The 12,552-nt window shown below is 47.1% G+C and overlaps 1 protein-coding gene across 1 annotated transcript in view; it reads right to left on the reverse strand.

Annotated features, from left to right (window-relative positions):
* Window positions 1–12,552, reverse strand: part of LOC144121871 (rifampicin phosphotransferase-like) — a 148,366-nt gene that overhangs the window by 95,440 nt on the left and 40,374 nt on the right. The window contains exons 12-14 of the mRNA XM_077655290.1: window positions 12,380–12,510; window positions 2,503–2,609; window positions 1,774–1,812 (exon numbers count right to left, since the gene is read on the reverse strand). Of these exons, the coding sequence (XP_077511416.1) occupies window positions 1,774–1,812; window positions 2,503–2,609; window positions 12,380–12,510 (277 nt within the window). The remainder of the gene's footprint in view (window positions 1–1,773; window positions 1,813–2,502; window positions 2,610–12,379; window positions 12,511–12,552) is intronic.

Genomic DNA, 12,552 nt, shown 5'->3' on the forward strand with positions numbered 1-12,552 from the left:
AAGGCTGGGATTGCAACCAGAAGTTTTGTTCCAGTTGGCAACCCTGCACTGGGCAGTAGAGATGAGGGGATTGAAAAGGGAAAGAGAGTAGGGGTGACGAGTACAGTCAACATTTTTCCTACAAATCAATCGCTCTGAGGTAGCAAAACAGTGCGGTTTCCTTTGCTACCGCAGTGTCCATTCACGTGGAGTTTCTTGGCTGATAACTCAACTGCAGCCGAAAGGGCCCGCAGTTCCTAGAAAAGAGAACACGCATGATATCCTTCGAGGACGTGAACATTGCAATTACTTGTACTTCCAGATCTCGGCCTTGGTCCGGAGCGTAGAGCAACATAGAGCACATTAACAGAAAGCATAAGTACTGCAAAAATGTTGACTGCATAACACGGCAAAGGAGACAAGAAGGCTATGAGGCAGTGCGAATGAAAATTAGGAAAAATATGCCAGAAGTAAAATGAAGGTATTCGTATTCCAATCGGTACATCATTCAAATGAATAAACTAGAGTAGTCGAAGCGGCAGTAGCGAAACAAGTAGGCCAATATTTCGAGTGCCGGAGACAAATATTTGAAGTGTGATGTCACTGACAGTCATCATCATCATCAGATTGACTGCAGACACTGCAGGGGCGAAGGCCTCTTCCATATCTCTCTCCTGTCCATTGTCAACTGCGGCCAGCGTATCCCCGCAAACATCTTAATGCTATCCGCCCGCCTGAATTTCTGCCTTCCCCTAATGTACAGTAATTTCGAGTAATATGTGATTCATAGTGCAGGTGATGTGACGGGTAACATTTCTGTGCCATAATTTTGCGGCGTTGAATAACGTTCGCACGCTCTACTCAGGCTGGTTCCCCCCTGCTGCTTCCCGGACAGGGACCGTGTATTTCCACTAAATCCTATATCAATTGCATGTGTTGAGTGCATATACCGATGTTGTATATGGCAAGTAGAATGGCGAATATTACACCTGCTTACAGAGGTTTCTAAGAAGGGCTCCTTGGGCGTGGCCATGTTGATCGCTCGGCTGTTTGCGCACCTGGTGCTTGCACAGTCTAAGTAACAGTGCAACCACTTTGTGCCATTTCAAACAAGAGGCGTTTCGGGGACTCCCTACTTCGATATAAAGGTCTACAGGAACAACGCGGAGCGGTGAACGATGGATTTGTAATGAACACTGGGTGAATTTTCCACAATAAATTAACAAAAATATATGCTTACAGCACACTTACAGAACCCTGTATTTGGGTTTGTTTTTCAGCGTGTAACTCAGAGAATAAAATTTTGTTTTTTGCACTGACTGCATCAGTGATATTTACCAGCTGCGAAAAACAATCTCGGAAGACCTGCATGTTTAGAAATTTAAGAAAATTCGGATATTATTTTTGGATGACCATTGCAGCCAAGCGTGTAGCTGACAATGCCGTCTTTGCAGGCAATGCGTACTCAATAGCTGCATGATTGCTAATGATACAAGAGAGCTGAGAACTTTACTTTAGGAAGGTTAGGTCCTTCGAAAATAATACACAAAATAAACCATATTACGACTTAAACACTCGTTTTACCCAAAACATGGATCTGTTTAATGATTTATTTAAATACTCTCAAATGCATCCCCAGAAGCTGAGTATATTGGCAGGTTATTGATCTGTATTCACTTTTTTGAAGAAAATGGGAATCTGTATTCACTTTTTTGAAGAAAATGGGAATGTGTTAAGATTGTGAATGTTTAGTAAAATGTTCTTTTGGAGTCACTGCAGCAGAAGTGCACCCACCGGCTGCAAGCTTCTTTCAGCAGAGATGCACCATCGTTCCTGTAAAAAACACAATAACACAAAACTAGAACTTGACTTTTCGCTCACGTCACTTCTGAATGATAGATTTGCTAATAAAGAAATTTGCGTAACTCACACACTCCTTTCTTTTCCTTCCAGTGCCATTCTTTTGCCATTAGTGTATTGTTTAAATAGACATACTGTATTGCATACGCATGCATTTCAAGTTAAATGTATGAAGACGTTCGAGAAACCGGCAAGGCACAGAATACTTACATTTAACCTAGGCATACTGAGGGGCGTGCAAGAATGTTCGATTCCTCAAAATAATTCCTTTCGCGCCATTGGGCTGTAATTCTGATGAAGCCGTAATACGGCTCACTTACTAGGGCATCGCTGAAATATATGCGTATCGAGGGCCTAATATACGTCATCCGGTTCGAGCGATCTCATTGCTGCTGCTGAACAATCCTAGCTATAAATGCATGGTAGTGGTAGAGATATTCTGTAGTCTTATTCGGTGTGTCACGATCGTTCTTGCAGTTTCTAGAGGTCATTGTTCCTATCGAGCGGTACTACAGACGCAATAACTTCAATCAGCAACTAAGGCTCAGCAATTGCATACAGGCCACTGTAAGGATAATCCTCTGCACATTTACGCCACCACCACTACCACCTGCATGAACTCACTTTGCATCATCGTTTTGGGGAAGAAAAGAAAAGATTTACCCAGTTCTTGAGTTTTCAATCTCCTGAAGGAGTTTCTTGAACTCCTTATTGGAGGCTAGAAGTTCATAGGACTTCGTCGTGACCACAAATCCACGTGGAACTGAAAACTAGATGCGAAGGCAAAGAAAGCAAATTCACTAACATGGTGATGCATTGTCATTAAGGATGGGTTGGCACGTAAAAATACGCATTTTTGATGCTTAATGGCGAGTAAAAACTTGAGTGGGTCTTGCATGCGCGGGCCAGACTAGGCATGGCAACATCGGCACATCAGTTAGAAAGCAAGCGCCCCGAGCAGCATGCTAGTCGGTTGCAAAATGTGAAAAGGTAAGTTTCTGTGTGAAGTATGAAACTCATCAATCACAGGGGAAATAGAACTTAAAAGTCTTTTTGCATTGCAAGGAAATTTTTCTTGAATGAGGACCGCAGTGACAGCCTGATAAGAATGTATTTAAGGTAGTCGATGTTAAAGTGCTCAAAAGAGAGGTGGGATAATCTTATCATGCGCGTTCAAATATGTGGCGTTGTGACATACACAGCAACACGCTATGGGTGTAAGAATAAAAAAGCTACTACTCGTGCTCTGTTTAAAGGGTTTTCTGGTGGGCTAGTTGGTGATTCTCGTTCATGATGATTAGATTAGCAAGGCGGAAATTTGGGCGTGTTGGTAAGTGTTCATTTTCGCTCTCAGCGCAACACGAACAGGACACAAGTGCTAGTCCTTCCTCTTGTGTCCCGTTCGTGTTGCGCTGAGAGCGAAAATGAGCATGATGATTAAGTTGGTGCTTGGTGCTCGTTCATGATGATTAAGTTGATGCTTGGTTGGTGCTTCTCGTTCATGATAAGTTGGTGCTTCTCGTTCATGATGAACGATTTATTAGTTCATGATTAAATTTTATCTTAATATACGAACCATTACCTTAATATATGAACCAGCCGTGTTTCTCGCTTTCCTGAGGGCATGCACAACGGCACATCAGACGCTAATGTTATCTGCATGCTTTTAATTTATTTTTCGTTTTGTTTGCTTTGTTTTCGCAGCGGGACTTTGTTTAATATGCCAACTATATATCAGACGTTCTGTTGAGTTTAGTGGCACATGAGCATCTAAGGCTATCATGCGCCAAGCCCATATATACCAAAAGTGTCTCCTCGCGGTCCCCGCTCTTTTAGCGTGTTTTGTCCTTGTCGCTTTCGCGCGCTTCAAAAATGAACGAATTGCACTCAATGCTAGCAAGTGGGTCTTTTAAGATTAACGAATGTTGTCTGTCATATGTTTTGGGTTTATTTGACTACAGTGAAACTTACGCTATTTTTCCTTGACAGCCACTGCACATGCTGGGTTTTTATTTAATGCAGAACATATGCAGTTCCCATTCGTTAGGTCTTTATTGAGCAGTCTGATACAGTCAACGCGTTAAAGACCTCCAAAATCTCCGTGAACCGATTACGTTCTTGTACTTTTACTCCACGGAACTGCTTGGAGTTTAATACCCCTGAATTCGTGGCGTGAACTTCGGTAGGCATATGGGGGATTAGCGCGCATACATGTCGGTATAAATGCATATTGTTTTCACTACTCAAGGAGACACCTGCCAAAAATATCTAGATTTTTGCCGTTGAAATATACGTAACCTTACGTTTCTCTTGCTTCACTGGGCATTGTTAGGATATTGTTAGGACATTGTTCGAAATGTGCTTGACCAAATGAATCAAATCACCCCTCTAGAAAACTAGAAATATGAGAAATACGAGGGCAAGCTTTACGTCTCCTGAAATCTTACTTGTCAACCCGAAAACAATGCGTTAAGGTTAGTAACTCCAAAGCTTCACAATACTCAGTGAACACTGTCTTCCTCAGTTATTCTGGCGTACCTCCTTGGTCCTCTCCTTTTTAATGTCTATATCCCATGATAACATTACATTTGACTCTTCCGCCTGCATTATATCTTATGCATACGATTTATACAAGTATATCTGTTGTCACCTGCAACAATAAAACTTTCGCAGTAATCGTTTACTGAACAATTTAGAAGAATGGTCAGACACAGATCCTCTCTCTGTAAATGTAACAAAATCCAAAGGTGTATTTTTTTCTGAAGAATAACAGTTTTAGCGCAGAAATAGCGCTATCCAACATGAGTAATTGAAACAGTGAAGCCAATTAAATCACTCGGCGTGTACATTCAATAAAACGTTGATTGGCATGGCGATGTTACTACGTCATGCTCAAGTACTAAAAGGTTGAAGGTTTCCCTTCACGTCCGGGCAATATTTTTATAGGAAACTCAAAGATGCAATACATAATACAATGCTGTGCTCTCTCCTAAATTGCTGTACACCACCAAGTCGAAAAAACGGTGCAACCGTGTCAAAAATGCAGTAAAATATTATGTAGTTCTGTCTCAGACACTTCTCTTGTTTTGTAGTATTTTTCTGCAGTACGGTAATATTTCGTGCAGTACTTTTCTGTAGCCTGTACTTTGGCAGTACTTTCCTGTATTAACTACATAAAGTCCTGTTGTTACTAGTTTTTGGACAAAAACGTTCCAAAAAATCTGTAGTGACAACAAAAAATTTTCTGTTGTGTTTTAGACTGTGTATTGTGGGCAATAACAGCGCCTTCAAACTTACATCAGATGCCTCTTATTCATGAACGATCCTGCGCGTCGCCACCTCCTTTAATCAGCAGTGACATAGCCCAGAATCTGATAATTGACATTGGAACCGTTACCATGCCATATCTTTATGCTGATACACCGTTGCACTTAAATAAATTAGGAAAAAAATGACATATAAAAAGCCCTTCCCTCTGCCTCTCTTGCATCAGTGTGACGCACCCTGTCCTCACCAACCGCAGTGCTCTTTACCCATCACATGAAGTAACTGCGGCCGCGAAAGGCGTAATTGACAACTACAGGTTTACAAAATATGGTTTTGGAAACAGGCGTTAGCTTCGCTAGAACCGCTCTTTCCGCTCTGAAGTTTTATTGTACATTATGGTTAATCCTAATACATCCTATGTTTTTCTGTAATGTTCTTTCCAGCCTTATATTTGTATTTGATGCTTAGTCGCGCATTGTTAGCACTGCGCCCCAATATAATTAGGTAGTCTGGCCTACTGCAGTCATTACTATGTTTATTTCATTGAATGCATTGTTCAATATTGAATATTGAATGGCAGGCCCAAAAATCTACTCAATAATACTGAACACGTGGTTCTCGTCTCCCGCCATCTGTGCGGGTGGGGGGGGGGGGGGTGGGGGGGGTTGAGAAATTTGCCAAGCGGATTGCCACGTTTTTCTCTCCTTGTACATTGAATTGTGACTAATGGGTACAAAGAATAATTGTTTTTTCACTGCGTTGTAATCGCTTTATCAAAAGCGCATTTCTTTTCATGACCGACAAGGCCCAGGAGGCACAAGTTTTCTTTTCTAGCTAATGTATGAGGCATGTCTGGACGCCCATTTCTTGAGTACATGCGTCGCGTATCTTCATGCACACCTTATGTTTTGCTTTGAAAACCATCAGTAGTGGCATGCCAAGATTAACGGCGCAAAGCTGCGCACTGGGCACGAGAGACGCCGTAGTGGAAGGCTTCGGATTAGCTTCTACTACTTGGCGTTCCTTGACAGGGACTGACGCCGCGCAGCACACGTGAAGTCTTACATTTCGCCTTTATCGGAAAGCTGCAGTCGTGTTCGGGATTCTATCCGTCGATACTAGGCCAGCAGCCAAACGCGGATAATACCGAGCCACCACGACAGGTTGTGTGAGACCAGTTATGAACAAAGCGATACGCTCCTGGTCAGAAAAATTTGCTTCGTAGAACACTGGAAATTTTCTTACTGAAGACTGTTACTGCAACTTGCGGATTATGCATTAGAGAATAATAAAATTCAGTGCATTGTACAGAAAGAGAAATCGAATATAAAACTGTACCATGCACTGTGTCGCCAAGTTAGGGTTTCAAATGCAGTATTGATTGAAGTCAAATCGTCAACACCTTTCGCGCGTGCCAAAAACTGCAGAGAATGAGATATTGCGTTTACCATAGCTGCAGCGGAAGCGATGGAATCAAGCAAAGAACACACAACAAACCGCTGTGCTGTGCCCTTTCGTTTTGTCCCATCTGTTCCTCTGTAGCTGTGGTAGGCCCTAACGAACTCTCTCCATCAATTTTGTTTGTGCATAAAGTGGATGGTAACCAAGGGAAGAGAAGTGTTCCATCTCAGACTATAATCATGACTTTGGCAAATATGTTCTGAGGCCTAGCTGTCACGCTTCCACTATGTGTCCAGCATCTCGTGCTTTTCTTTTTTATTTTGCGGAGAGAGGCAGCCGAAGAAGAAGGCTGCGAAACCTGAAAAGGCCTAGGCACCCAGTACAATTTGGCAGAGCAGTCAAGAACCATGATTTGTGACGAAAAAATATACATGCAGCACTATTTAAAATATACATACATTACAGAAACTGCCACGCACGCAAGAGCTATAGAAGAACAAACTAACTATACTGAGAAATGGAAAGGAACGAAATAATTACAATCCTGTGTAGAGGCAACGTCAATGGACATGCGCATGATCAACTGCTAACATTGGTGATCGATGCAGTATTGTCAGTCGCATTGTTTGACAAGAAAAGAGAATATATATATTGTAAGGCTAAAGAAGAAGATGCGTCTGATGATTTGAAAAGACGAAGACGAGGTGACAGTGTTCTCGAGAGTTTTTGCCAGCGCTACGCTTGTGTGTCTTTTGCCGATCTGATCCCAGACTGCTGCCGTTGCCGTTCCCGTCGCCCCAGTACCTCGGAACAAACCCCCCGTTACATTTGGTGGAGGTGCGGGGTAAAAACATCGGCCCTGGAGCTCCGTAGTCGTGCTCTCCCGGCGCGCACGATGCCTGAGGACGTCCAACACCAGGCCGTACAAGTGGGCCAGGCTGTCATCTGTGCCTGCTCTCTTCGTCAACGGGACCCGACCATTTTCAGCGGGACTGACGAGAACGATGTGGAAGATTGGCTCACATCGTACGAGCGGGTGAGCGTATACAATAAATGGGACGATGTGACGAAGCTAAACAACGTCATCTTTTATCTCGCCGGTGTGGCTAACCTCTGGTATCGCAACCATGAGGCAGATATTCAAACCTGGTCCATTTTTAAGACTAAATTTGCAGACGTATTTGGTCGACCGGCTGTCAGGCAACTCCGAGCCGAACAGCGATTGCGTGAACGATCTCAGCAGGCTAGTGAAAGCTTCACTAGCTACATTGAAGATGTCGTCGACTTTTGCAAGCGGGTCAACGCTCGTATGTCGGAAGCCGACAAGATCCAACACATCTTGAAAGGCATCGATGACGACGCTTTTCAGATGCTTCTAGCGCGCGACTTGCGTACCGTTGCTGAAGTCGTCACGCTGTGTCAAAGCTTTGAGCAGTTGCGCAAGCGGCGGATTCTGACACGCCAGCGGCCACAGCAGGTTGAGTCGCTCGCTGGGCTCACGCCTGCTCCTGACCCCTCGCTGCTACAGCAGATTAAAGACTTCGTGCGGGAAGAAGTGGCACGTCAACTTTCCTTTCTGCCGAGCGCTCACGACCGACCATCATATCTGACTCCAGCGCTCCGACATACAATTCAAGAGCAAGTTGCTGAGGCTCTTCCACCGGCTCATCCGTCACCACCTGTCACGGTTCCGCTGACATACGCTGACGTTGTCGCCAGACCACAACCTGTGGCGGCTCCGCTCACATATGCCGAAGCCGTCGCGAGACCGCCTCCTGTCGCGGCTCCTGTGACATATGCCGATGTCGTAGCAAGACCGCAGCCGCCAATCTATAGTGCGCCTCCGGCGCATTTGCGAGGGCCAGTGCCTTACCGACGACCTACTCCAAGGGTCAGCGATTCCTGGCGCACAACGGACAATCGGCCGATTTGCTTCTTTTGTGGTCTCCCAGGTCATGTAGCTCGGCATTGCCGCCGTCGTCTCCCGGACGCGGAAATTTCTCCCCAAGCTCCTGGGTACTGGCCCCCACCGAGTCAGTACTCTGTACCAGCTGCGCCGCCGCAAAGTCGCACTTCCTCGCCGGACCGTTCTACCCTCGCCAGCCGCCGGCCCTCTTCTCCACGACGCCGGTCTATTTCGCCTATGCGACGTCGCCCCACCGCTAACCGGGAGGAAAACTAGGCGCCGCAGTTCCTGAGGCGAGAACTGCGTCCACAACGAACTTCGAAAGGCCTCATCCGTCAGCCGCTAACCTCATTGAAATTTCCGTCGACGGCGTTTCTGTCATGGCGCTTGTCGACACTGGTGCTGCCGTTTCCGTCATGGACGCAAAGCTGTGTAGAACTTCGAAAGGCCTCATCCGTCAGCCGCTAACCTCATTGAAATTTCCGTCGACGGCGTTTCTGTCATGGCGCTTGTCGACACTGGTGCTGCCGTTTCCGTCATGGACGCAAAGCTGTGTAGTTCTTTAAGAAAAGTAAGGACGCCAATTGCTGGACTCTCACTGCGCACCGCCAGCGCTCAGAACATCCAGCCGTCAGCAGCGTGTACCGCTCGCGTTGTAATCCAGGGGACCATTTATGCCGTCGAATTCGTCGTACTGCCCTGCTGTTCTCATGCTGTTATCCTGGGCTGGGATTTCCTATCGCGCCATGCTGCTATCATCGATTGTGCTCGAGCTGAAGTCGAGTTCTCTCACCTGCCCGAAGCTGTCTTGGACACTGCCCCTCCTGGTGCCTGTGTTAAGGCCCTAGTTGCCGAAGACATTGACCTGCCTCCCTGCTCTTCAGTCCTCGTACCCCTCTCTTGCGGCCCTCTTCGCGACGACACTGTCCTCTTCACTCCGTCCCCTATCTTTCTGCACCGCAAGTGTCTGCCTCTGCCATACGCTGTACTGACTATATCCGCTGGCCTCTCCGTACTGTTCGTGTCTAACCCATTCTCGTTCCCCAACGCCTTGCGCCTAGGTGAATGTCTCGGCACGGTACAACCATTCGCGTCTCTGCTCATCCGCGAAGAGACGGACGACGCGCCGCACCTCTCCATAGCCGCACTCAGCCCACCTACTGCTGCGCCCGAACCCTCCTCAACCGAAGCATTCCTTCGCTCCATCGACGACAACCTTCCAGCGCCGCAAAGGGCACAGCTTCTCACTTTACTTGATCAGTTTCGCTCATCATTTGACTCACATCAAAGTTCCTTGGGCCAAACTTCCACTGTCACCCATGCCATCGACACAGGTGACCACGCACCGCTGCGACAACGTCCCTATCGTGTGTCTGTCGCCGAGCGCCAAGTTATTGAAGACCAAGTCGACGAGATGCTCCAGAGCGGCGTCATTCAGCCCTCAAGCAGCCCATGGGCGTCGCCTGTGGTGCTCGTCAAAAAGAAGGATGGCTCCATACACTTCTGTGTAGATTACCGCCGCCTTAATAAGATTACGCGCAAAGATGTCTATCCCCTCCCGCGCATAGACGACGCTCTGGACTCTTTGCAAGGGGCCGAACTCTTTTCATCTCTTGATTTGCGTTCCGGGTACTGGCAAGTTCCTATGAAAGAAGCCGATCGCCCCAAAACCGCCTTTGTGACACCGGATGGCTTGTATGAATTTACGGTGATGCCCTTCGGGCTTTGTAACGCCCCCGCGACTTTTGAGAGGATGATGGACACCATTTTGCGCGGACTTAAGTGGGAGACATGCCTTTGCTACCTCGACGACATTGTGGTCTTTTCCCCGGACTTTGACACCCACCTCTCCCGTTTGAAGCACGTCTTGACCTGCCTCTCTGACGCCGGCCTGCAGCTGAACTTAAAAAAATGCCGTTTTGCCGCTCGTCAATTAACCATCTTAGGTCATGTTGTCTCTAAGCAGGGCGTCAGTCCCGACCCAGCGAAACTTCGTGCTGTGGTTGACTTTCCCAAACCTACCTCCATCAAAGACCTGCGCAGCTTCCTGGGTTTGTGCTCATATTTCCGCCGGTTTATTCGCAACTTTGCGTCCATTGCTGCGCCTTTGACTCAACTGCTGTCTGGAAGTGCGGATTTATCACTGTGGTCTCCAGCGTGCGACGACGCATACACCACCTTGCGCCGTCTCCTCACGGCGCCGCCCATTCTGCGCCATTTCGACTCGGCCGCTCCTACCGAAGTTTACACGGACGCCAGCGGTGTTGGCCTCGGCGCTGTCCTCGCCCAACGAAAACCTGGCTTTGACGAATACGTCGTTGCTTATGCTAGCCGCACACTCACACCAGCCGAACGCAACTACTCCGTAACTGAAAAAGAGTGTTTGGCGATTGTATGGGCCCTCGCGAAGTTTCGACCGTACATTTATGGGCGCCCTGTTGACGTTGTGACCGACCACCATGCGCTCTGTTGGCTTTCCAACCTGAAAGACCCCTCCGGCCGCCTCGCTAGGTGGGCCCTTCGCTTGCAAGAATATGATATCCGCGTCGTGTATCGCACCGGCCGCAAGCATCAAGACGCCGATGCACTGTCACGCTGCCCCCTTCCAGCCGAGATCGCCAGCCTTTCCACCTCCGACGCTTCTCTGCCCTTGCTTCGCCTCAGCGACATGCCTTCAGCGCAACGCATGGATCCCTGGATCGCTTCCCTTCTCGACTTTCTCGCCAACCCGACGGCTGCTTCACCGTCACGTGCGCTCCGCCGCCAAGCTGCCCATTTTGCGATCCGTGACACCCTACTTTATCGCCGTAACTACAACTCCGAAGGTCGCAAGTGGCTGCTCGTTATTCCACGTCACTTACGCTCGGAGATATGCGCATACTTCCATGCTGCCCCCCACAGCGGTCACGCGGGCGTTTTCAAGACCTACACCCGCATACGGCTGCGCTACTACTGGCGCGGAATGTACACCTTTATCATGAAGTACGTGCGCGCATGCATGAAGTACGTGCGCGTAGGACGGGAGACCGTTCATGTCCAGCGCCTCAAGCCCTACTACGACCCCGCCGTCTTGCCATCATACTAAGTCGCCAGGATGGCTCCTCTTGTCCCCGGGGTGATTGTAAGGCTAAAGAAGAAGATGCGTCTGATGATTTGAAAAGACGAAGACGAGGTGACAGTGTTCTCGAGAGTTTTTGCCAGCGCTACGCTTGTGTGTCTTTTGCCGATCTGATCCCAGACTGCTGCAGTTGCCGTTCCCGTCGCCCCAGTACCTCGGAACAAACCCCCCGTTACAATATATATATCTATATATATATATATATATATATATAAAATAAAACTTCGTTTTAGAGAGAACAAAATTCAATAATATTCACACTTAGGTATTGTTTTACGTTGCGTTAAAATGTAACTTAGCTGACGGAAAAGTTAGAATCCAGATTGAACGTGTTAAGAATATAGACGACTTGATCAATTGGCGTTTGTTTGCCATAGTTTGTACAAACTGTTTCGGCAGTATTTCTGTGAATACGACGGCCATATCTTGCAAGGCTGTTATTGAGAATTGCGCCATGTAATCTGTGCGGATGGATGTATTGTAATAAACATGATGCGCTTTGAGCATGCTGTCTCTTCATGTTTGTGTGTGGAATTATGGTGCAGTAGGCTTATTTCGTCATCTTCCGTAATACCCTCATTGCCCTTAGCACCATTTTTTGTACGACAATGAGCCTGCGAACATTTATATGCGTTTTCATACGCTCCATATGGATGCAATGTATATGTTGCGAATAAAAAAGCGAATTGGACGCTTGATACTGACCAGTGCTAAACTTCTTATTCAAGAAACCGGTTGCTTTGCTCAGATCATTACCTAGATTGGCAATTTTCGTTTTATATGAAAGATTTTTAGTTTTACGCAACACCCAGGATGCAGTTATGTTTAAGTAGCGGTGATTCACTAACCGTGCCGAGCTCAGTGGCGATGGCCTGCAGCACGGCAAGCGAAGATCCTTTTCCGCCGGTGAGTTCAGGAACCTTGCTGCACGCGTCGTGCATATCCGATACAAGCGGGGCAGCCACGGGGACGTCTGTCTCTGTGCATGACGTCACAAAATTAGACATTAAATCTCATTACT

The sequence above is a fragment of the Amblyomma americanum genome, chromosome 2, assembly GCF_052857255.1.
Source record: "Amblyomma americanum isolate KBUSLIRL-KWMA chromosome 2, ASM5285725v1, whole genome shotgun sequence".
NCBI classification, from domain to species: Eukaryota; Metazoa; Arthropoda; class Arachnida; order Ixodida; family Ixodidae; genus Amblyomma; species Amblyomma americanum.